The 26362-nt window shown below is 48.4% G+C and overlaps 1 protein-coding gene across 2 annotated transcripts in view; it reads right to left on the bottom strand.

The window, feature by feature from the left end:
* BRWD3 (bromodomain and WD repeat domain containing 3) overlaps nt 1–26362 on the bottom strand; it is a 993456-nt gene that overhangs the window by 864499 nt on the left and 102595 nt on the right. For both annotated transcript variants that reach the window (XM_069212579.1, XM_069212580.1), the window contains exon 12: nt 18983–19023. In XM_069212579.1, the coding sequence (XP_069068680.1) occupies nt 18983–19023 (41 nt within the window). The remainder of the gene's footprint in view (nt 1–18982; nt 19024–26362) is intronic.

Consider the following 26362-nt stretch of genomic DNA (forward strand, 5'->3'; position numbering starts at 1 on the left):
CCGTTGGGGGTTCAGAGCAACCCCAAAGTCACCACACCAGCAGCTCAGGGCCGGTCAGGTGCAGAGTTCAAAGTGGTGCCCAAAACACATAGGCTAGAATGGAGAGAGGGGGTGCCCCGGTTCCGGTCTGCTTGCAGGTAAGTACCCGCGTCTTCGGAGGGCAGACCAGGGGGGTTTTGTAGGGCACCGGGGGGGACACAAGCCCACACAGAAATTTCACCCTCAGCAGCGCGGGGGCGGCCGGGTGCAGTGTAGAAACAGGCGTCGGGTTCGCAATGTTAGTCTATGAGAGATCTCGGGATCTCTTCAGCGCTGCAGGCAGGCAAGGGGGGGATTCCTCAGGGAAACCTCCACTTGGGCAAGGGAGAGGGACTCCTGGGGGTCACTTCTCCAGTGAAAGTCCGGTCCTTCAGGTCCTGGGGGCTGCGGGTGCAGGGTCTCTCCCAGGCGTCGGGACTTTGGATTCAAAGAGTCGCGGTCAGGGGAAGCCTCGGGATTCCCTCTGCAGGCGGCGCTGTGGGGGCTCAGGGGGGACAGGTTTTGGTACTCACAGTATCAGAGTAGTCCTGGGGTCCCTCCTGAGGTGTTGGATCTCCACCAGCCGAGTCGGGGTCGCCGGGTGCAGTGTTGCAAGTCTCACGCTTCTTGCGGGGAGCTTGCAGGGTTCTTTAAAGCTGCTGGAAACAAAGTTGCAGCTTTTCTTGGAGCAGGTCCGCTGTCCTCGGGAGTTTCTTGTCTTTTCGAAGCAGGGGCAGTCCTCAGAGGATGTCGAGGTCGCTGGTCCCTTTGGAAGGCGTCGCTGGAGCAGGATCTTTGGAAGGCAGGAGACAGGCCGGTGAGTTTCTGGAGCCAAGGCAGTTGTTGTCTTCTGGTCTTCCTCTGCAGGGGTTTTTCAGCTAGGCAGTCCTTCTTCTTGTAGTTGCAGGAATCTAATTTTCTAGAGTTCAGGGTAGCCCTTAAATACTAAATTTAAGGGCGTGTTTAGGTCTGGGGGGTTAGTAGCCAATGGCTACTAGCCCTGAGGGTGGGTACACCCTCTTTGTGCCTCCTCCCAAGGGGAGGGGGTCACAATCCTAACCCTATTGGGGGAATCCTCCATCTGCAAGATGGAGGATTTCTAAAAGTTAGAGTCACTTCAGCTCAGGACACCTTAGGGGCTGTCCTGACTGGCCAGTGACTCCTCCTTGTTTTTCTCATTATTTTCTCCGGCCTTGCCGCCAAAAGTGGGGCCTGGCCGGAGGGGGCGGGCAACTCCACTAGCTGGAGTGTCCTGCTGGGTTGGCACAAAGGAGGTGAGCCTTTGAGGCTCACCGCCAGGTGTGACAATTCCTGCCTGGGGGAGGTGTTAGCATCTCCACCCAGTGCAGGCTTTGTTACTGGCCTCAGAGTGACAAAGGCACTCTCCCCATGGGGCCAGCAACATGTCTCGGTTTGTGGCAGGCTGCTAAAACTAGTCAGCCTACACAGATAGTCGGTTAAGTTTCAGGGGGCACCTCTAAGGTGCCCTCTGGGGTGTATTTTACAATAAAATGTACACTGGCATCAGTGTGCATTTATTGTGCTGAGAAGTTTGATACCAAACTTCCCAGTTTTCAGTGTAGCCATTATGGTGCTGTGGAGTTCGTGTTTGACAAACTCCCAGACCATATACTCTTATGGCTACCCTGCACTTACAATGTCTAAGGTTTTGTTTAGACACTGTAGGGGTACCATGCTCATGCACTGGTACCCTCACCTATGGTATAGTGCACCCTGCCTTAGGGCTGTAAGGCCTGCTAGAGGGGTGTCTTACCTATACTGCATAGGCAGTGAGAGGCTGGCATGGCACCCTGAGGGGAGTGCCATGTCGACTTACTCGTTTTGTCCTCACTAGCACACACAAGCTGGCAAGCAGGGTGTCTGTGCTGAGTGAGAGGTCTCCAGGGTGGCATAAGACATGCTGCAGCCCTTAGAGACCATCCTTGGCATCAGGGCCCTTGGTACTAGAAGTACCAGTTACAAGGGACTTATCTGGATGCCAGGGTCTGCCAATTGTGGATACAAAAGTACAGGTTAGGGAAAGAACACTGGTGCTGGGGCCTGGTTAGCAGGCCTCAGCACACTTTCAATTGTAAACATAGCATCAGCAAAGGCAAAAAGTCAGGGGGCAACCATGCCAAGGAGGCATTTCCTTACACAACCTCCCCCCCCCCAAACGAAAGAGGATGAGACTAACCTTTCCCAAGAGAGTCTTCATTTTCTAAGTGGAAGAACCTGGAAAGGCCATCTGCATTGGCATGGGCAGTCCCAGGTCTGTGTTCCACTATAAAGTCCATTCCCTGTAGGGAGATGGACCACCTCAACAGTTTAGGATTTTCACCTTTCATTTGCATCAGCCATTTGAGAGGTCTGTGGTCAGTTTGAACTAGGAAGTGAGTCCCAAAGAGGTATGGTCTCAGCTTCTTCAGGGACCAAACCACAGCAAAGGCCTCCCTCTCAATGGCACTCCAACGCTGCTCCCTGGGGAGTAACCTCCTGCTAATGAAAGCAACAGGCTGGTCAAGGCCATCATCATTTGTTTGGGACAAAACTGCCCCTATCCCATGTTCAGAGGCATCAGTCTGCACAATGAACTGCTTAGAATAATCTGGAGCTTTTAGAACTGGTGCTGAGCACATTGCTTGTTTCAGGGTGTCAAAGGCCTGTTGGCATTCCACAGTCCAGTTCACTTTCTTGGGCATTTTCTTGGAGGTGAGTTCAGTGAGGGCTGTCACAATGGATCCATATCCCTTCACAAACCTCCTGTAATACCCAGTCAAGCCAAGGAATGCCCTGACTTGAGTCTGGGTTTTTGGAGCTACCCAGTCCAGAATAGTCTGGATCTTGGGTTGGAGTGGCTGAACTTGGCCTCCACCTACAAGGTGTCCCAAGTAAACCACAGTTCCCTGCCCTATCTGGCATTTGGATGCCTTGATAGAGAGGCCTGCAGATTGCAGAGCCTTCAAAACCTTCTTCAGGTGGACCAGGTGATCCTGCCAGGTGGAGCTAAAGACAGCAATATCATCAAGATAAGCTGTGCTAAAGGACTCCAAGCCAGCAAGGACTTGATTCACCAACCTTTGGAAGGTGGCAGGGGCATTCTTTAAACCAAAGGGCATAACAGTAAACTGATAATGCCCATCAGGTGTGGAGAATGCTGTTTTCTCTTTTGCTCCAGGTGCCATTTTTATTTGCCAGTACCCTGCTGTCAAGTCAAAGGTACTTAAGAATTTGGCAGCACCTAATTTGTCTATGAGCTCATCAGCTCTTGGAATTGGATGAGCATCTGTCTTGGTGACAGAATTGAGCCCTCTGTAGTCCACACAAAACCTCATCTCTTTCTTTCCATCTTTGGTGTGAGGTTTGGGGACTAAGACCACTGGGCTAGCCCAGGGGCTGTCAGAGCGCTCAATTACTCCCAATTCCAGCATCTTGTGGACTTCCACCTTGATGCTTTCCTTAACATGGTCAGACTGTCTAAAGATTTTGTTTTTGACAGGCATGCTGTCTCCTGTGTCCACATCATGGGTACACAGGTGTGTCTGACCAGGGGTTAAGGAGAAGAGTTCAGGAAACTGTTGTAGGACTCTCCTACAATCAGCTTGCTGTTGGCCAGAGAGGGTGTCTGAGTAGATCACTCCATCTACTGTGCCATCTTTTGGGTCTGATGACAGAAGATCAGGGAGAGGTTCACTCTCTGCCTCCTGATCCTCATCTGTTACCATCAACAGATTCACATCAGCCCTGTCATGGAAGAGCTTAAGGCGGTTCACATGGATCACCCTCTTGGGGCTCCTGCTTGTGCCCAGGTCCACCAGGTAGGTGACCTGACTCTTCCTTTCTAGCACTGGCTAAGGGCCACTCCATTTGTCCTGGAGTGCCCTGGGAGCCACAGGCTCCAGAACCCAGACTTTCTGCCCTGGTTGGAACTCAACCAGTGCAGCCTTTTGGTCATACCAAAACTTCTGGAGCTGTTGGCTGGCCTCAAGGTTTTTGGTTGCCTTTTCCATGTACTCTGCCATTCTAGAGCGAAGGCCAAGTACATAGTCCACTATGTCCTGTTTAGGCTCATGGAGAGGTCTCTCCCAGCCTTCTTTAACAAGGGCAAGTGGTCCCCTTACAGGATGACCAAACAGAAGTTCAAAGGGTGAGAATCCTACTCCCTTCTGTGGCACCTCTCTGTAAGCGAAAAGCAGACATGGCAAGAGGACATCCCATCTCCTTTTGAGCTTTTCTGGGAGCCCCATGATCATGCCTTTTAATGTCTTGTTGAATCTCTCAACCAAGCCATTAGTTTGTGGATGGTATGGTGTAGTGAATTTATAAGTCACTCCACACTCATTCCACATGTGCTTTAGGTATGCTGACATGAAGTTGGTACCTCTGTCAGACACCACCTCCTTAGGGAAACCCACTCTGGTAAAGATACCAATGAGGGCCTTGGCTACTGCAGGGGCAGTAGTCGACCTAAGGGGAATAGCTTCAGGATACCTGGTAGCATGATCCACTACTACCAGGATATACATATTTCCTGAGGCTGTGGGAGGTTCTAGTGGACCAACTATGTCCACACCCACTCTTTCAAAGGGAACCCCCACCACTGGAAGTGGAATGAGGGGGGCCTTTGGATGCCCACCTGTCTTACCACAGGCTTGACAGGTGGGGCAGGAGAGGCAAAACTCCTTAACCATGTTGGACATATTGGGCCAGTAGAAGTGGTTGACTAACCTCTCCCACGTCTTGGTTTGTCCCAAATGTCCAGCAAGGGGAATGTCATGGGCCAATGTTAGGATGAACTTCCTGAACAGCTGAGGCACTACCACTCTCCTAGTGGCACCAGGTTTGGGGTCTCTGGCCTCAGTGTACAGGAGTCCATCTTCCCAATCGACCCTATGTGTTCCATTTTTCTTGCCTTTGGACTCTTCAGCAGCTTGCTGCCTAAGGCCTTCAAGAGAGGGACAGGTTTCTTGTCCCTTACACAGCTCCTCCCTTGAGGGTCCCCCTGGGCCTAAGAGCTCAACCTGGTAAGGTTCAAGCTCCAAAGGCTCAGTTCCCTCAGAGGGCAGAACTTCTTCCTGAGAAGAGAGGTTCCCTTTCTTTTGCTGTGTTGCAGTTGGTTTCCCAACTGACTTTCCTGTTCTCTTGGTAGGCTGGGCCATTCTTCCAGACTCCAGCTCTACTTGTTCACCCTGTGCCTTGCACTGTGCTCTTGTTTTCACACACACCAGTTCAGGGATACCCAGCATTGCTGCATGGGTTTTTAGTTCTACCTCAGCCCATGCTGAGGACTCCAGGTCATTTCCAAGCAGACAGTCCACTGGGATATTTGAGGAGACCACCACCTGTTTCAGGCCATTGACCCCTCCCCATTCTAAAGTAACCATTGCCATGGGATGTACTTTTCTCTGATTGTCAGCGTTGGTGACTGTGTAAGTTTTTCCAGTCAGGTATTGGCCAGGGGAAACCAGTTTCTCTGTCACCATGGTGACACTGGCACCTGTATCCCTCAGGCCCTCTATTCTAGTCCCACTAATTAAGAGTTGCTGTCTGTATTTTTGCATGTTAGGCGGCCAGACAGCTAGTGTGGCTAAATCCACCCCACCCTCAGAAACTAGAGTAGCTTCAGTGTGGACCCTGATTTGCTCTGGGCACACTGTTGATCCCACTTGGAGACTAGCCATACCAGTGTTACCTGGATGGGAGTTTGGAGTGGAACCTTTCTTGGGACAGGCCTTGTCTCCAGTTTGGTGTCCATGCTGTTTACAGCTATGACACCAGGCCTTTTTGGGATCAAAGTTTTTACTCTTGTACCCATTGTTTTGTGAAGAGGCTCTGGGCCCACCCTCCTGTGCAGGTTTTTGGGGGCCTGTAGAAGACTCTTTACTATTTTTAGTTTTGGTTGTCTCATCACCCTTCCCCTGGGGAGTCTTTGTGACCCCTTTCTTTTGGTCACCCCCTGTTGAAGTCTTGGACACCCTTGTCTTGACCCAATGGTCCGCCTTCTTTCCCAATTCTTGGGGAGAAATTGGTCCTAGGTCTACCAGATGCTGATGCAGTTTATCATTGAAACAATTACTTAACAGGTGTTCTTTCACAAATAAATTGTACAGCCCATCATAATTACTTACACCACTGCCTTGAATCCAACCATCTAGTGTTTTCACTGAGTAGTCAACAAAGTCAACCCAGGTCTGGCTCGAGGATTTTTGAGCCCCCCTGAACCTAATCCTGTACTCCTCAGTGGAGAATCCAAAGCCCTCAATCAGGGTACCCTTCATGAGGTCATAAGATTCTGCATCTTTTCCAGAGAGTGTGAGGAGTCTATCCCTACACTTTCCAGTGAACATTTCCCAAAGGAGAGCACCCCAGTGAGATCTGTTCACTTTTCTGGTTACACAAGCCCTCTCAAAAGCTGTGAACCACTTGGTGATGTCATCACCATCTTCAAATTTTGTCACAATCCCTTTGGGGATTTTTAACATGTCAGGAGAATCTCTGACCCTATTTATATTGCTGCCACCATTGATGGGTCCTAGGCCCATCTCTTGTCTTTCCCTTTCTATGGCTAGGAGCTGTCTCTCTAAAGCCAATCTTTTGGCCATCCTGGCTAACAGGAGGTCATCTTCACTGAGAGCATCCTCAGTGATTTCAGAAATGTGGGACCCTCCTGTGAGGGACTCACTATTTCTGACTAACACAGTTGGAGACAGGACTTGAGGGGTCCTGTTCTCCCTATTTAGGACTGGAGGAGGGACATTGGCCTCCAAGTCACTAATTTCTTCCTCTGTGATGTCATCATCAGAGGGGTTGGCTTTTTCAAACTCTGCCAACAGCTCCTGGAGCTGAATTTTGGTAGGTCTGGAGCCAATGGTTATTTTCTTTATATTACAGAGAGACCTTAGCTCCCTCATCTTAAGATGGAGGTAAGGTGTGGTGTCGAGTTCCACCACCTGCATCTCTGTATCAGACATTATTCTGCTAAGAGTTGGAATACTTTTTTAAGAATCTAAAACTGTTTCTAGAGTCTAATTCAAACTTTTAACAAACTTTTTAAACTCTAAAAGACAATGCTAAACAGGGACTTAACACACAAGGCCCTAGCAGGACTTTTAAGAATTTAGAAAAATTTCAAATTGCAAAAATGAATTTCTAATGACAATTTTGGAATTTGTCGTGTGATCAGGTATTGGCTGAGTAGTCCAGCAAATGCAAAGTCTTGTACCCCACCGCTGATCCACCAATGTAGGAAGTTGGCTCTGTATGTGCTATTTCAAAGTAAGGAATAGCATGCACAGAGTCCAAGGGTTCCCCTTAGAGGTAAAATAGTGGTAAAAATAGATAATACTAATGCTCTATTTTGTGGTAGTGTGGTCGAGCAGTAGGCTTATCCAAGGAGTAGTGTTAAGCATTTGTTGTACATACACATAGGCAATAAATGAGGTACACACACTCAGAGACAAATCCAGCCAATAGGTTTTTGTATAGAAAAATATCTTTTCTTAGTTTATTTTAAGAACCACAGGTTCAAATTCTACATGTAATATCTCATTCGAAAGGTATTGCAGGTAAGTACTTTAGGAACTTCAAATCATCAAAATTGCATGTATACTTTTCAAGTTATTCACAAATAGCTGTTTTAAAAGTGGACACAGTGCAATTTTCACAGTTCCTAGGGGAGGTAAGTATTTGTTAGGTTAACCAGGTAAGTAAGACACTTACAGGGCTTAGTTCTTGGTCCAAGGTAGCCCACCGTTGGGGGTTCAGAGCAACCCCAAAGTCACCACACCAGCAGCTCAGGGCCGGTCAGGTGCAGAGTTCAAAGTGGTGCCCAAAACACATAGGCTAGAATGGAGAGAGGGGGTGCCCCGGTTCCGGTCTGCTTGCAGGTAAGTACCCGCGTCTTCGGAGGGCAGACCAGGGGGGTTTTGTAGGGCACCGGGGGGGACACAAGCCCACACAGAAATTTCACCCTCAGCAGCGCGGGGGCGGCCGGGTGCAGTGTAGAAACAGGCGTCGGGTTCGCAATGTTAGTCTATGAGAGATCTCGGGATCTCTTCAGCGCTGCAGGCAGGCAAGGGGGGGATTCCTCGGGGAAACCTCCACTTGGGCAAGGGAGAGGGACTCCTGGGGGTCACTTGTCCAGTGAAAGTCCGGTCCTTCAGGTCCTGGGGGCTGCGGGTGCAGGGTCTCTCCCAGGCGTCGGGACTTTGGATTCAAAGAGTCGCGGTCAGGGGAAGCCTCGGGATTCCCTCTGCAGGCGGCGCTGTGGGGGCTCAGGGGGGACAGGTTTTGGTACTCACAGTATCAGAGTAGTCCTGGGGTCCCTCCTGAGGTGTTGGATCTCCACCAGCCGAGTCGGGGTCGCCGGGTGCAGTGTTGCAAGTCTCACGCTTCTTGCGGGGAGCTTGCAGGGTTCTTTAAAGCTGCTGGAAACAAAGTTGCAGCTTTTCTTGGAGCAGGTCCGCTGTCCTCGGGAGTTTCTTGTCTTTTCGAAGCAGGGGCAGTCCTCAGAGGATGTCGAGGTCGCTGGTCCCTTTGGAAGGCGTCGCTGGAGCAGGATCTTTGGAAGGCAGGAGACAGGCCGTGAGTTTCTGGAGCCAAGGCAGTTGTCGTCTTCTGGTCTTCCTCTGCAGGGGTTTTTCAGCTAGGCAGTCCTTCTTCTTGTAGTTGCAGGAATCTAATTTTCTAGGGTTCAGGGTAGCCCTTAAATACTAAATTTAAGGGCGTGTTTAGGTCTGGGGGGTTAGTAGCCAATGGCTACTAGCCCTGAGGGTGGGTACACCCTCTTTGTGCCTCCTCCCAAGGGGAGGGGGTCACAATCCTAACCCTATTGGGGGAATCCTCCATCTGCAAGATGGAGGATTTCTAAAAGTTAGAGTCACTTCAGCTCAGGACACCTTAGGGGCTGTCCTGACTGGCCAGTGACTCCTCCTTGTTTTTCTCATTATTTTCTCCGGCCTTGCCGCCAAAAGTGGGGCCTGGCCGGAGGGGGCGGGCAACTCCACTAGCTGGAGTGTCCTGCTGGGTTGGCACAAAGGAGGTGAGCCTTTGAGGCTCACCGCCAGGTGTGACAATTCCTGCCTGGGGGAGGTGTTAGCATCTCCACCCAGTGCAGGCTTTGTTACTGGCCTCAGAGTGACAAAGGCACTCTCCCCATGGGGCCAGCAACATGTCTCGGTTTGTGGCAGGCTGCTAAAACTAGTCAGCCTACACAGATAGTCGGTTAAGTTTCAGGGGGCACCTCTGAGGTGCCCTCTGGGGTGTATTTTACAATAAAATGTACACTGGCATCAGTGTGCATTTATTGTGCTGAGAAGTTTGATACCAAACTTCCCAGTTTTCAGTGTAGCCATTATGGTGCTGTGGAGTTCGTGTTTGACAAACTCCCAGACCATATACTCTTATGGCTACCCTGCACTTACAATGTCTAAGGTTTTGTTTAGACACTGTAGGGGTACCATGCTCATGCACTGGTACCCTCACCTATGGTATAGTGCACCCTGCCTTAGGGCTGTAAGGCCTGCTAGAGGGGTGTCTTACCTATACTGCATAGGCAGTGAGAGGCTGGCATGGCACCCTGAGGGGAGTGCCATGTCGACTTACTCGTTTTGTCCTCACTAGCACACACAAGCTGGCAAGCAGAGTGTCTGTGCTGAGTGAGAGGTCTTCAGGGTGGCATAAGACATGCTGCAGCCCTTAGAGACCTTCCTTGGCATCAGGGCCCTTGGTACTAGAAGTACCAGTTACAAGGGACTTATCTGGATGCCAGGGTCTGCCAATTGTGGATACAAAAGTACAGGTTAGGGAAAGAACACTGGTGCTGGGGCCTGGTTAGCAGGCCTCAGCACACTTTCAATTGTAAACATAGCATCAGCAAAGGCAAAAAGTCAGGGGGCAACCATGCCAAGGAGGCATTTCCTTACAGATCTCCACCAGCCGAGTCGGGGTCGCCGGGTGCAGTGTTGCAAGTCTCACGCTTCTTGCGGGGAGCTTGCAGGGTTCTTTAAAGTTGCTGGAAACAAAGTTGCAGCTTTTCTTGGAGCAGGTCCGCTGTCCTCGGGAGTTTCTTGTCTTTTTGAAGCAGGGGCAGTCCTCAGAGGATGTCGAGGTCGCTGGTCCCTTTGGAAGGCGTCGCTGGAGCAGGATCTTTGGAAGGCAGGAGACAGGCCGGTGAGTTTCTGGAGCCAAGGCAGTTGTCGTCTTCTGGTCTTCCGCTGCAGGGGTTTTCAGCTAGGCAGTCCTTCTTCTTGTAGTTGCAGGAATCTAATCTTCTAGGGTTCAGGGTAGCCCTTAAATACTAAATTTAAGGGCGTGTTTAGGTCTGGGGGGTTAGTAGCCAATGGCTACTAGCCCTGAGGGTGGGTACACCCTCTTTGTGCCTCCTCCCAAGGGGAGGGGGTCACAATCCTAACCCTATTGGGGGGATCCTCCATCTGCAAGATGGAGGATTTCTAAAAGTCAGAGTCACCTCAGCTCAGGACACCTTAGGGGCTGTCCTGACTGGCCAGTGACTCCTCCTTGTTGCTTTCTTTGTTCCCTCCAGCCTTGCCGCCAAAAGTGGGGGCCGTGGCCGGAGGGGGCGGGCAACTCCACTAAGCTGGAGTGCCCTGCTGGGCTGTGACAAAGGGGTGAGCCTTTGAGGCTCACCGCCAGGTGTCACAGCTCCTGCCTGGGGGAGGTGTTAGCATCTCCACCCAGTGCAGGCTTTGTTACTGGCCTCAGAGTGACAAAGGCACTCTCCCCATGGGGCCAGCAACATGTCTCTAGTGTGGCAGGCTGCTGGAACCAGTCAGCCTACACAGATAGTTGGTTAAGTTTCAGGGGGCACCTCTAAGGTGCCCTCTGTGGTGTATTTTACAATAAAATGTACACTGGCTTCAGTGTGCATTTATTGTGCTGAGAAGTTTGATACCAAACTTCCCAGTTTTCAGTGTAGCCATTATGGTGCTGTGGAGTTCGTGTAAAACAGACTCCCAGACCATATACTCTTATGGCTACCCTGCACTTACAATGTCTAAGGTTTTGTTTAGACACTGTAGGGGCACAGTGCTCATGCACTGGTACCCTCACCTATGGTATAGTGCACCCTGCCTTAGGGCTGTAAGGCCTGCTAGAGGGGTGTCTTACCTATACTGCATAGGCAGTGAGAGGCTGGCATGGCACCCTGAGGGGAGTGCCATGTCGACTTACTCATTTTGTTCTCACCAGCACACACAGGCTTGTAAGCAGTGTGTCTGTGCTGAGTGAGGGGTCTCTAGGGTGGCATAATACATGCTACAGCCCTTAGAGACCTTCACTGGCATCAGGGCCCTTGGTACCAGAGGTACCAGTTACAAGGGACTTATCTGGATGCCAGGGTGTGCCAATTGTGGAAACAATGGTACATTTTAGGTGAAAGAACACTGGTGCTGGGGCCTGGTTAGCAGGGTCCCAGCACACTTCTCAGTCAAGTCAGCATCAGTATCAGGCAAAAAGTGGGGGGTAACTGCAACAGGGAGCCATTTCTTTACAATGTCTTTTTTATAGGTTCAAACCAGCCTCCCTGTCTCTGGTTCAAAGGTGATTAGCAGCCTTCTCATTTTTGCATATCGGTTTAGAAGGGAATGCTGGCTCATCTGTAACTACATCTGTGCTATAGGTGAACATTATTCATCTATCATTGCAAAAAAATCTACCAAAGTGTGCTTTACCAAAGGTCACAAAGTGGTGTGTTTATATATGAAGATAAAGTGTGTTTTCAGTGGAAGTGCAGCTCTGGCTTGTCATTTGGAAATATGGTCCACTTTCTTTTTTTAACCTATGTAATTCACAAATGGGGGTCACTTTTATTTTGGCCTCGCACCCCTCTGTGATCAAGTCTGCTTAATAATCGCAAAGAAACGCAGATGCCATGTCTGCAGCCAGAAGTGAAAAAGACTGATCTCTCCGGGACATATTGACGAGACCCCTGGGAGGCTCAGTGAGGGATGGCATCCCTACCTGCGAGCCTGATTGTGTACTGGAGATGGACAGCCCAGTAACTCAGGCTTTCTTACAGTCCCTGTTCTCTTCCCTCTGTGACGATCTGCAAGCGGTCAAGAAAGACCTCTCAGCTGACCTGCGGGACATACGCCGCGACTTAGATGATGTCGGTGAGAGGGTCTCCACATTAGAACACAAGGACGATGGCCGCAGCGAGGAAACAGAAAGGCTCCAGATAGAAATCTTTCGGCTTGAGGACCAAAAACTAGACTCGCATGCACATACAGAGAACTTAGAGAACCGCTGTAGACGAAATAACATTTTTATCATGGGCTGTCCGACCGACGGGCTGACGAGGAGCAAGGCGCAATGATGAAGCATATCACCGGATGGTGAATAAGGGCGCTTGTTTCTAGTACATCATGCTTGTAGCGGTTGTAAAGAAATGGCTCCCTGTTGCAGTTACCCCCCACTTTTTGCCTGATACTGATGCTGACTTGCCTGAGAAGTGTGCTGGGACCCTGCTAACCAGGCCCCAGCACCAGTGTTCTTTCACCTAAAATGTACCATTGTTTCCACAATTGCCACAACCCTGGCACACAGATAAGTCCCTTGTAACTGGTACCCCTGGTACCAAGGGCCCTGATGCCAGGGAAGGTCTCTAAGGGCTGCAGCCTGTCTTATGCCACCCTATGGACCCCTCACTCAGCACAGACACACTGCTTGCCAGCTTGTGTGTGCTGGTGGGGAGAAAATGACTAAGTCGACATGGCACTCCCCTCAGGGTGCCATGCCAACCTCACACTGCCTGTGGCATAGGTAAGTCACCCCTCTAGTAGGCCTTACAGCCCTAAGGCAGGGTGCACTATACCACAGGTGAGGGCATATGTGCATGAGCACTATGCCCCTACAGTGTCTAAGCAAAACCTTAGACATTGTAAGTGCAGGGTAGCCATAAGAGCATATGGGCTGAGAGTCTGTCAAAAACGAACTCCACAGCTCCATAATGGCTACACTGAAAACTGGGAAGTTTGGTATCAACCTTCTCAGAATAATAAACCCACACTGATGCCAGTGTTGGATTTATTAAAAAATGCACACAGAGGGCATCTTAGAGATACCCCCTGTATTTTACCCAATTGTTCAGTGCAGGACTGACTGGTCTGTGCCAGCCTGCTGCTGAGAGACGAGTGTCTGACCTCATGCGGTGAGAGCCTTTGTGCTCTCTGAGGACAGAAACAAAGCCTGCTCTGGGTGGAGGTGCTTCACACCTCCCCCCTGCAGGAACTGTAACATCTAGCAGTGAGCTTCAAAGGCTCAAGCTTCGTGTTACAATGCCCCAGGGCACTCCAGCTAGTGGAGATGCCCGCCTCCTGGACCCAGCCCCCACTTTTGGCGGCAAGTCCAGGAGAGATAATGAGAAAAACAAGGAGGAGTCACTGGCCAGTCAGGACAGCCCCTAAGGTGTCCTGAGCTGAGGTGACTCTGACTTTTAGAAATCCTCCATCTTGTAGAAGGAGGATTCCCCCAATAGGGATAGGAATGTGACCCCCTCCCCTTGGGAGGAGGCACAAAGAGGGTGTACCCACCCTCAGGGCTAGTAGCCATTGGCTACTAACCCCCCAGACCTAAACACGCCCTTAAATTTAGTATTTAAGGGCTTCCCTGAACCTAAAGATTTAGATTCCTGCAACAACAAGAAGAAGGACTGCCTAGCTGAAAACCCCTGCAGAGGAAGACCAGAAGACAACAACTGCCTTGGCTCCAGAAACTCACCGGCCTGTCTCCTGCCTTCCAAAGAACTCTGCTCCAGCGACGCCTTCCAAAGGGACCAGCGACCTCTGCATCCTCTGAGGACTGCCCTGCTTCGACGACGACAAGAAACTCCCGAGGACAGCGGACCTGCTCCAAAAAGACTGCAACTTTATCCAAAGGAGCAGCTTTACAGAACCCTGCAATCTCCCCGCAAGAAGCGTGAGACTTGCAACACTGCACCCGGCGACCCCGACTCGGCTGTTGGAGAACCAACACCTCAGGGAGGACCCCCGGACTACTCTACGACTGTGAGTACCAAAACCTGTCCCCCCTGAGCCCCCACAGCGCCGCCTGCAGAGGGAATCCCGAGGCTTCCCCTGACCGCGACTCTCTGAAACCTAAGTCCCGACGCCTGGAAAAGACCCTGCACCCGCAGCCCCCAGGACCTGAAGGACCGGACTTTCACTGCAGAAGTGACCCCCAGGAGTCCCTCTCCCTTGCCCAAGTGGAGGTTTCCCCGAGGAAGCCCCCCCTTGCCTGCCTGCAGCGCTGAAGAGATCTCTCATTGACTTCCATTGCGAACCCGACGCTTGTTCTAACACTGCACCCGGCCGCCCCCGCGCCGCTGAGGGTGAAATTTCTGTGTGGGCTTGTGTCCCCCCCGGTGCCCTACAAAACCCCCCTGGTCTGCCCTCCGAAGACGCGGGTACTTACCTGCTGGCAGACTGGAACCGGGGCACCCCCTTCTCTCCATTGGAGCCTATGCGTTTTGGGCACCACTTTGAACTCTGCACCTGACCGGCCCTGAGCTGCTGGTGTGGTAACTTTGGGGTTGCTCTGAACCCCCAACGGTGGGCTACCTTGGACCAAGAACTGAACCCTGTAAGTGTCTTACTTACCTGGTAAAACTAACAAAAACTTACCTCCCCCAGGAACTGTGAAAATTGCACTAAGTGCCCACTTTTAAAATAGCTATTTGTGAATAACTTGAAAAGTATACATGCAATTGAAATGATTCAAAGTTCCTAATGTACTTACCTGCAATACCTTTCAAACAAGATATTACATGTTAAATTTGAACCTGTGGTTCTTAAAATAAACTAAGAAAAGATATTTTTCTATACAAAACCTATTGGCTGGATTTGTCTCTGAGTGTGTGTACCTCATTTATTGTCTATGTGTATGTACAACAAATGCTTAACACTACTCCTTGGATAAGCCTACTGCTCGACCACACTACCACAAAATAGAGCATTAGTATTATCTATTTTTACCACTATTTTACCTCTAAGGGGAACCCTTGGACTCTGTGCATGCTATTCCTTACTTTGAAATAGCACATACAGAGCCAACTTCCTACAGCGGTGTCTTTCATAAACCTTTGCCCTTTCGAATTCGGCCCTGCATATTTTAAACTTTTGCAGATGATTCCTGATCAGACCCCTGGCGGGACCACCACCTTTTTGACACACTCCACATGCTGGACGTCTCCCTCACCCTTCTTTTTTATTCACTACGGCTCCACACTATAGGCTTATCCCAACATATCAGCTCCTGGGTATGAGGGTGGGTGGGTATGGTTTATTGTGTTTGTTGTTTTTGTTCCCCTCTTACACAGCTTCCAGCAATATTTGACAGCTCTTGTGTCCACTGGGCCTCCAACGTATCTTTGATTACAAGATACATTCTGCTTGTAGTACCGCAGCCGACCCGGTGGGTTGTAGGCTAATCACTGTGTAACCGTGACTTTCCATCGAAATAAAAAGAGAGTTGTTCCATAAAGCGCAAACATGAAATGTAATGCAAAACATATTAACAAGAAACGTTGTATATGTTGTCACATTACAGTCATCTGATTCCACTTATGCACGCAAAATAGACACAATGGACGAAAACATCCAGGAGCAGGTGATCCAAGTAGTCAGAGAGTCACCGTTAATCAGCATTGCCATGGATGAGTCAACAGATATAGGTACTGTGGCCCAGTTAGTAGTTTAGGTGAGGTATTTGGACCAATCAATTCATACAAAGGAAGAGCTCCTGTGCCTTCTACCACTTCAAGGGCACACAAGAGGAGAAGATATACTGGACAGCATCTGTATCTTCTTTGAAACACAAAACATACCATTGAACAATCCTGTCATCATCTCAACAGATGGGGCTCCTGCCATGGCAGGCCAGGACCACTCACCGCTGGAGTTACTATGCCGCCTAGATGACCACTCCTGGTGGGAAGTGGGCATAAACCTGCCCCAGAGTTCCGAATTCTGCCAACACCCAGATGGCAGATTTCTAAATGTTGTACTCACACCACACAGCTCATCTTAGGAATGGGACTGACCTGAGTAGTGGACACACCTATCTCAATACAAAATATTCCGCTTGCACAGGTGCCAAATGGGCCCTGGGGGTGGAGGGGTGGAGGAGTGGAGGGGGTCGGGAGGGTTGCACAAGTTAGGAGGGTTGCACGGTTGGGTAAATCAGCACCTCCCTTATGAGGGAAGCCAGATCTACATACCAGGGGCGGTTGTCTTCTTTGAAGCCTCCTCCTTGATATGCAGATCTACAGGTCATCCTGTTGGGAGAGGAATGGTAACACCCCTGCCAGAGCAGACTTTGGCCCGTATTTATACTTTTTTTAGCGCCGCATTTGCGCCGCTTTTTGGCGCAAAACGGCACAAACCTACAAAATACAATGGCATTTTGCAAGTTTGCGCCGTTTTTGCGTCAAAAAACGACACAAATGCGGCGCAAAAAAAGTATAAATACGGGCCTTTGTTTCTTTCTGCCCAAGAGCAAAGGTTCTCACGCCTTGTGGTCAGAAGCATGTCTGTTGGTGGCAGCCAGCACACAGGTAGAGGGTAGCTTTTATGGGGCACCTCTAAGGTGCCCCCTGGGTGCATGTATTAATAATAAATCCATCACTAGTATCAGTGAGGGTTTATTAATATGAGATGTTTGAAACCAAACATCCCTATTTCCCCAGTAAAGCTATCATGTAAGCTGAGGAACACGTACTGACCAGTGTCCAGCACATATACTTAAAATGGCTTCCATGTTCATTTACTATGTCTGAGAATCGACAAAGACATAGCTGGGGCCTATCTGGTCTTACAGATATGTCTTCACATATAATATAATGCACCCTGCCTTGGGGCTGTAAGGCCTGCTGTAGGGATTACTTACATATATTGCATGCAGTGCAGTGTTAAGGAACATGGGACACAGGCTATGTGCCACATTGAGTTTTCACTTTTAGCTGCACCAAGACACACAGGGCCTGATTACAACTTTGGAGGAGGTGTTAATCCGTCCCAAAAGTGACGGTAAAGTGACGGATATACCACCAGCCGTATTACGAGTCCATTATATCCTATGGAACTCGTAATACGGCTGGTGGTATATCCGTCACTTTACCGTCACTTTTGGGGCGGATTAACACCTCCTCCAAAGTTGTAATCAGGCCCACAGTCTGCAATGGCAGTCTGCCTGTGCTAGACGAGGAGACCCAGGGGGTGGCACAATACATGCACAGCCATTGGGGACCCCCTATGGTACCCATTCCCTAGGTACCAGGAGTACCATTTACTAGGGACTTACAGAGGTGCCAAAGGTATGGCCAACTGGGGAACAATTGCACAGTTTTAGGGAATGAGATTTGGCACTGGGGATCTGTTTAGCAGGAATCCAGTGCACTTTCAGTCTATACTGCATCAATTACCAGACAGAAAGTGTGGGTGACCATGTAAACAAGCATTTGCAATGCACTAGGGTCTCACATTTGTTGGAGTTACAGCTGTTCACAGTTGTAAACTCCCAACCGGAGTTTTCTTGCATTAAAAAAAAAAATAATGCGCGATTGCGCTGCTACAGTTCACACTAATAATACCTATCGGCAAAAGAGCAATTAACTGAGTAACAAGGTCGATAGTATGTGAAGCGCTGGACTTCTGCCCAGCGAGATCGCACTGCGAAAACAGAGAAAAAGTAGTCCACAAACCCAGCGAACCTCTCATGTTTTCTGTACATGGTCGCTGCGCTCAAGGAGGGCTAACCACCGGAAAAGGCATGACGTATGCGTGCCTTCCACTAATCAAAAGAAGCGGATTCTAACAGGCAAGCCAACTTGCCAATGAAAGACACTGACATGACGTTGACAGGGCTCAGGGCCCTTTTCTAATACCTAAAACGTCTCGTTAGCGATACCCATGCGCGAGCACATGCGACGCAGGCTCGACCATAAAAAGGGGTCCTTTTCTACAAGTGTCTGGTAATGTTTCGAAAGGGTGGCGATTTTGTTTCTTCATCTAGCAGCCCAGTTGCTCTGCTCCATCCAACCTGACCCCGCCCCCTCCCGGGGGCTCACTGGTGCAGCCCTCGGCCACAAACAATACTGCAGTTTTGGCCCCAAAAAATGTTTGTCTGTACTAACGTGATGAGCCAGTGTTAAAGTACATAGGCCTGGTTGATATATTGGCAACATTTTTGACAGTTGCCAGTGGTCTGATCTGTTCATTCAGAAAAGTTGCAACAAAGGCAAAAGGCCGGGCTTCTACTTATTTATTGTAAAAAAAATAAGTATGTTTAGGTTAAAGTATACAGGCTTTTTGGAGTGGATTGTTATTATATTGTACACATATATTTTGTTACTTGAAATCTCACAGATCACAATGGGAGGCCAGGGTTTTAGTGTTGGTTACCCATACTGACGACCCGGTAAGACAGAAGATCTGCACTTTGAGAATCCTTAGTAGTCCCACTAGACTGTTTAGCCAATTGTAATTTCGTACATGTTTGTAATTTAATGCATGCATGCCTGGTGGTTGCCTTGTGGCAAAGCTTATGCTCAATGTCGTAGGCCGGTGATAAAGGCTACAGACCTGAATGGTTATCTGGAAAAAAGTTATGTTGGATGCCTTATGGCTGTTCCGTTTATTACAAAACAACAAAGGCAGTGAGGTGACTTATTTTCAGAGGCAGCACTACTTAACATTCATGACTTCCAATGAATATCTCGGGATAGAGAAACATTTTGTGAAAAGAAATTTGCATTTTGTTCCACAGCTACCTAGTGTCAAATGTATATTAAATATTTTAGAAATGTAGGTAAAGCAAAGCTCTGTACATAAATGGAATTTACAGCTTCAAACTGCTGATTTTAAAACAAAAATATTTAATTAAAGTATTTATTTTATTCTTTTAAAAAAAGAGAACTACAAGATGAAGCAAGGTTCTGAAAAAAACTTACCGCTCTGCGCTGTTACAGAATTGAATGGCAACAACTTTGTCCTATTGGAAGAGTGAAACAAACAGTCATTTCTGTGACTTAATTTTTTTTAAATAATACAATCTATGTTAATGCAGACATAGTGGATAGAGACTTTGTTGTTCTTCAGTTGCAATTTTCACATTGGGAAGGATAAGTCACTGCCAGTAATCAGGGTTCTTGGGCATGGGTACTGTCTCTGAATCCATTTACAGTAAACATATCTCCCTGCATGTGTCAGCTAACAGGGAACACATTAAGCATACACATTTGTTTTCATATGAAGAAATCGTTAAACCCAAGAAAGACTTGTCTTTCTGGTTTAAAAAAATCCATCTAGTTAACTATATCAGTCAAGAAGTAGACCTTTAAGTATTCCCAGGTTTCGTCCAACAGACCATTTTTTAAGGTAATGCAGTAGTGAGCACTAAAATACTGTGAAGAACTTTTGGTCCAAAGGGAAGGCAGGTGGGATGTTTATAGCATTAGAGAATATACATATGATTTAGAATGAGGATTACATGTTATTAAACGTTCTTTCCTCATAACGGACTCCTATCGATATCCATAAAGAGTAGAATATAATAGTATGCTAACAAGAAAGGTGGGAAACAAAAGTTAAGAGATTAATAAATCAACTAAGCCTGTGCACCAATATCATAGGGTTAAGCAAGACCCACAATTATACCTGTAATAGAACCAATACAGTAGAGTATAGCAAAGATCTGGCCCAACATCTAAGCGGCTACCCTGCAAATGTCAGGATTGTGACATTGCTCATAACAGTCACAGTTGCTGCATTACCCCGGTAGAATGGTGTAGGAGGCTGGCCTGGTGTGTGGTGGACACCTGTGGTGTTAGCACCTTGTGCCAGGTCGAGGGAACCCTTATTAGTGTTACAATGTTTAGGAAGCCAGGGATCTCTAGTGGTAGCTGTGGTGAACAGTCAAGACTTATTTAGGAGGAGTGTGAAGCACTTGCAATACCACAGTAGTCACACGGTAACTTATCACACATGAAAGGAACCACACAGTGTGGTGTACTTTATTATAATAACACTGAACTAGACTACTATAGGCGATCCCCCCTTTCTGGAGGTAAGTACACACAAAAGCTACGTAGGTAAGTACTAGGAATTAGCAAAAAAACATTAGACATAGCAAGAAATAGCAAGGGCCCTATGGGGGGTCAAACCGTATGCTAAAATAGTGGAATGTGAGTATGGTTCCCCCACCAGAGGCTATAGTGTAGTTAGCCAAAGGCTGGGAGATTATGGAAACCTAAGAGCGGAGTATCTAGAAGACCCCCAGTGATCAGGAGAGCAGAGTTAAGTTACCTGGTCGTCCCATAGGCTAACATAGGGACTTCGAATAGGAACAATGCAAGAACAGGACCAGGCCAATGGAATTCCAGATGAAGAGGACCTGTAAAAGAAGGGGACAGAGTCCAGTCCACGCAGGAGTTTCCAGAAGGGGCAGGAGGCAAAGCCCACCCTTTTATGGGTGAAGATCCTGGTCGACGGTGGTGGATGAAGTACAGCTGTGGAGATCAGGAGCTGCAGGTGAGTCCCTGAAGTAGTCTAGGAGCTGTCCCTTTGACGATCTGCCGAATTGAAGAGGCGTCAGAGGTCAGGAGGACCATCAACAAGCACAAGCAAATGCAAATTGAAGCTTCAGAGTTTTGCAGGGCTGAAGAGGACCTGCAAAGTCCTGGGGACTCGAAAATTGAAGGGGGGAGTCCGAGTTGACCCTAAGAAGGCAGGAGAGCCAGCAGAAGCAGCCGAAACCCCCATGAGCAACCCACTGGCAGCAGGCACAGTAAGTCACAGTGAGGCCAAGGCAGCATACCTGAAAAGGAAACCCACATCGCTGAAGCAGCAGAGAGGAGACTGCCCTTGCAGAGAGAGAGTGCGGGGGCTAGGGCTACTTGGAAACTGAACATCCCTGGCAACAAGCCTTGGTTTCTGCAACAGTCGCGGTGCACAGGAATTCTGCCCTGGAGGAAGAGGCAAAGGCTCGCCGTCTCCCAAGTTCGACAGAAGGCAGAGAGGACCCGTGGGGGGCCGCAGAACCACTTCCTGTGTTGGAGAATTTTCGCAGGTCTAGAGGACAGCAGATCTTAGCAGCCGGACATCTTTGCCTTAGGTGCCTGCAGATGCAGGGGAGTGACTCCTTCACTCCAATGGAGAATCCTTCTTGCTTCTTTGGTGCAGCTGAAGTCTTGCTGACCCCCAAGGATGCACAGCCGTGGAAATGTTGCAAGGTGCTGACAGGAGCCACGAAAACAATGTTGCAAGGCGAGGTTTTCTCAGTGTTGCAGTCTTGTGGGGTTCCTGTGGAGTCCAGCAGTGGTTCCGGTGGCCAGGAACAGAAGAGATTGTTGCAGAGGAATCCTGGAGGAGTCTTGCATCCCGAATCTGGGAACCCACCCACAAGGGAATCCCTAAATAACCCAAAAAGGGGCTTGGTAACTTTGCAAGGTGACCACCTATCAAAGAGGGTCACTGGCGTCACCTGCCTACCCTGACCAATCAGATGCTTCAAGGGGCCTCTGTCCATCTTGGTTTCAAGAAAGTGCAATCAAGGGGCTAACTGGAGGAGCTCTGGGCACCACCCCTGTGGTGGTGATGGACATGTTAGGGGCCACTCCCCTTACCTTTGTGCAGTTTCGCACCAGTGCAGGGACCAGGCTCTGGTGCAAACCGGATTGTGCAGAGAGGTCACCAAATGTGCCCTTCAAACCAAGCCAGTGTTGTGGGGAGGCTACCCCTCCCCAGTCTTGTAACACCTATTTCCAAGGGAGAGGAGGTTGCATCCCTCTCACAGGAAATTCTTTGTCCTGCCTTCCCTTGCTTGAGCTGGTCAAGCAGCAGGAGAGTAGAATCCTGTGTGAGGGGCTGTAAAAGAGTGGGCTGCTCGCAGATCCTGGAAGACTAATAGAAGCAATACTGGCGGGTCCTTTAAGGAGTCCCCAGGGTGCATGGAATCATGCCACCAATATTGGCATAAGTATTGAGGCATGATTCAGACATGGTTGATACCAAACATGTCTAGGTTTGGAGTTACCATTATGTAGCTGGACCATAGGTAGTGACCTATGGCCAGCACATAGCTAAAATGGCTTCCACGCACTTATTAAGTCCAGGCAATTTGAACTGGAGTTTGTAAGGGCACCTCTATTCTTGCAGGGGTGCCGACGCACACACTCAAGGACCTGCACCCTGCCATTAGGGCTGGAAAGAACTACTATAGGGGTGACTTACAGTAACCTGGTGTAGCGACCAGCAGTGAAAGGGTGGTAGCACCTTTTGACGTAGGTTGCAAAAAGCAGGCCTGCAGACACAGTTTGCGTGGACTCCCATGGGTGGCAAAATACATGCTGCATCCCATGGGGGATCCCTGGTGTACCAATGCCCTGGGTACCTAAGTACCATATAGTAGGGACTTACAGGGGTACACCAGTATGCAATTGTGGGGTGTAAAGGGTACAACTGTAACCAGATTTAGAGGAGAGAGCACAATCATTGGGGTCATGGTTAGCAGGATCACAGTAAAAACAGTCTAAGTACTCTGACAAAAGACAAAACATGGGGGTAACCGTGCCAAGAGGAGGAACTTTCTTCCAAAAGGACATTAGGGTTTCCTAGTAAGGATCCATTTGTTTTTGATAGCCCATACATGTGATTGATACTATCCAGTTCGTTATGGCCCTATTTATGGAGGTCATAACTGCGCAATCAGACAGCAGATATGAATGTTCTGAATGTCTCAAACTATTTGATTTCTCAACCTTAACCCCAGGTACTCTTTTAGGTGCCAGTGTGTGAAAAGCTTCACTGTCAGGTGGGTAGAGCCTGGGGAAACTTAGCATTGAAACTGCCTGAATGTGGTGAAAATTGATGACAGCCTTAGGGCCGAAATAAGTTTCTCAAAGAATCTATTTTGGCTCAGGTGACGGCTTTCCTCATTTAAAATGTACAGAACTATACATGGTCTTTTAAGGTGGTTCATTTCATTTAGAAGGAGCAATGTTGATCTGCCAAGGAAGTGATAGCCTTCTGACTACGAAAAAAGTGTTCACAAAATACAGAATTTAAAGGCACCTTTATTTAATGCTTGGGACATTCACAACCTAACTAAAATCGGTTTGCGACCCACAGTTTGGGAAACACTGGAGAATGCTATGTTAAGGAACCAATAAAATGCACTGCGCTTAAGATTATATCCAAGTCTCACTTCAGTTATAACAAGCATCATATGACAGAACACAATACAAAAATAAACGTGTGTAATTAATTTTATTTGGAGCACACAAAACTGTAAACGGAACGGTTGCAAAGTCTGTAATCCAAATAGGAGGGGGCATGGTCTGCAGGGCAAGACAGTGGTCAACTTCTTTTAGCACTCCCACTATCACACCAAAATCCACCATAATTCTGTCCGACTGTACATCAAAGCCATTCCTTGACATTCATCTCAAGCCACAAAGAATGGCATGAAGTAGCAAGCTGGAAACTAGCAGTTAGGAGGCCAAACAGACATCCTGCAGGACTTGAAAAACCAAAACGGCATTGAGGACTGACTTCATGGATGCCATGCATGATGAAAGCACAACAGTTCACCTGAAGTAAGGGCACCTGTGGTGGGACAGGAACATTTCATGGCTGCTGGGTGATTGGCCAGGTTGCCCGAGCGGGGTCAGCACAGTCAGCTTTCCCAGCAGCTCCTACTACTAAGAGCTGGCACCAGCAGAGGATCTGAAGACATATCACCGAAGGCTAGTGTTGTGCCATGATTGTGGCCTAGTGCAATTCTGTGGAGGGAGCAAGTCTGGGAAGGGTGTGGGGGAGCCCATAGCGACTGCCAAGTGATGGAACGAAGGTAAAGACTGAAGCAGCTGGGAAAGAGGGATGAGCTCCGGGCCTGTTGCCAACTGATGTCAGCATGAGAATAGCTTGCTTTTTGCCAAGATTCAATGGTAAAAAAGGTGTGAAGAGGTCGAGGATATGATACCCACACTGGCAGTTTACAATTAAGGTTACATTAATTTACTCAACAACTCAGCTTTGTGTGGGGAACACCAGGTACTTGTTCACAGTGTTTATGTTTCACTTTTACCACTTGACCCTTCAAAGGCATTGTGTGGCTCTGTTTCCTCCCACCACCTCAGAAAGTTGTGAGTGACTAAAGACCACAATAAGGTAATGTGGCTTGCTTGAAGCGATACCAAGAATAAAAAACGCGATTAAGAGAAGAGTAAGTGGCGTGGCAAAATATGTGAGCTGACTGAACGTGCCACTAGTGGGAAGGGGCTGACGGACTGGCACGAAACCCTCACACTAAATAATATCCAGAGAAACGTTAAGGCAAATCTAAGCAGCATTAAGGCTAGTCTAAGCAGTACAAACAATATTGTTGTGATCGCCATTATCAGAACACAGGCTAGCCACAGGTATCAAAGAAAAATACTGCCAATATGCTCACAGCAAAGGCTAAAGCGGGGGGCTATTCCCAAAAAGGGAAAATGGACACATATTCCAAAACACTGGCCTCGTCTGCAGATTGGTCAGTGGGCTAAGAGATAGACAAGACTTGCACAAAAGATATGCAGGTGGGCGTCTCCACCAAATTAATTCTTCAAGCCATTCAGTACTTGATACAAGCCCTAGAAGCCAAATTTGGGGAAGGAAGGATGGATGCAACCTTCTTGTGCCAGGCTTTATGACATGTTGTAGACCAAGTAACAGAAGCAGAAGGATGCATCTCTAAACTAGAATATACGATGAAAGAATCCAGATTAATATTCAAACAGTTGAAGTGACTTCTAGTTGGCTGTCTGCACATGCTGAAGATGCACAGACAAGATCCTGCTGCAATAATCCTGGATGCGTGGGATACATGGAAGGGACAGAAGGGTCTCATACTAAGATCTTTCTTGAGGCTCCCTCAAATGTTCCTTGCTCTATGGCATAATATCCTCCTGCTTTCTAGTTGAGCATCAACATGATTTTCTGAACCCCAGGCCATGCCGGTGTGAACCTCCCTAACCTCTTAAGATTCTGAGATTGGAACCTCGTTCTGAGAATGAGAGAAAAGAGAGAGGGCCATTTTGAGTCACAAAAGAGGACTGAGTTTCCTGATTATACAAAACACATGAAAGGTGATGGGAAGAGTGCTCACAATAAGTCTAAGCACTAGCTATCACTCGTATAGCATTCCACCTCATTGTTACTTTGCCCACCATTGCATCTTAGCTTGGACCGAGCTTTATGCATTTCCAGTATTGGCCCTGCAACCAAAAGGAACAGACCAGTTATACTTGCCAGGCCACATCCTTTATAAATCAGAACATAAGCAACTACAGACCTGTTTCTCTCCCTAAATGGGGCTCTTCAGTCAGGTACGACTGGGTTCCAGTGACACAGTGAGCATAGGACCCATGTCTGGGCATATCCTTGTAACTTATGGCATTACATGAAACGCACAAAAGGTGTTAAGAAGAATGCTTGCAATATGTCTAATCACTGACAATCACTTGAGGTAGTATTCCAACCCATCATTCTTTTGCACATGGCTTCTGTGTGATGCTTATGTGCGGCAGGTATACCCGGACATGGTTCGAGGGCTCACTGTGCCACTGGAACCAGGGCAAAGCCGGTCTTAGCTTACTTGTGTTTCAGCTCTCGAAGGAGGAAATATCGGATCCTGCGTCAAACTAAAAGAAAACTAAAATTGCTTGAAATCGGATGCCACAGGGATGGGGGGACTCGTAAATATGCTGCTTCCGATGGCCTGGGAGGTATTTGTATGAACCTTGCACCCGAAAAGACTGAGGTGTCTATTGAGTGGGCAGTGGGCCTTGACACTGTTAGTACACCAACCCTCTAGAAAATGGGCAAAACTGAAGCCCGTACTGTCACACAGGCATGGCCCAGCTTTCTTTAGAGAGCTAATTCAGCCTTCAAGACAAATAGGCAAGATCCACTGAACAGCATATCCATTAGAGAGGCTTACACTTTCCCTAAAAAATCCATGGTTATGTCTGATGGAGTAATAGGGAATAGGGCTCACCCAACTGCTGGAAGTCTAAACCACCAAAACTTCTGGATCAAATCGTCAGGGTCACTTGGCACTGGCCTGTGACACTTGACAAACTGCCAGTTCACTGGAAGACAGCAACAAGATTTAGAGCAAGTGCCCTTAAATGTCATCCAGGGCTTCATCAAATGGAATTAAGGGTTTAGATTAAGTCTGGCAAGGTTGCAAAACTTCTGTCAGTACGTTAGTTTTGACTTCCATAGTTGGCAGATGTAAATCCAATACCTCTACTGCCTGTCTCATTATGAAAGAGGCACCCTTCTCC

This window comes from Pleurodeles waltl, chromosome 2_1 (genome assembly GCF_031143425.1).
Source record: "Pleurodeles waltl isolate 20211129_DDA chromosome 2_1, aPleWal1.hap1.20221129, whole genome shotgun sequence".
Classification (NCBI taxonomy): domain Eukaryota; kingdom Metazoa; phylum Chordata; class Amphibia; order Caudata; family Salamandridae; genus Pleurodeles; species Pleurodeles waltl.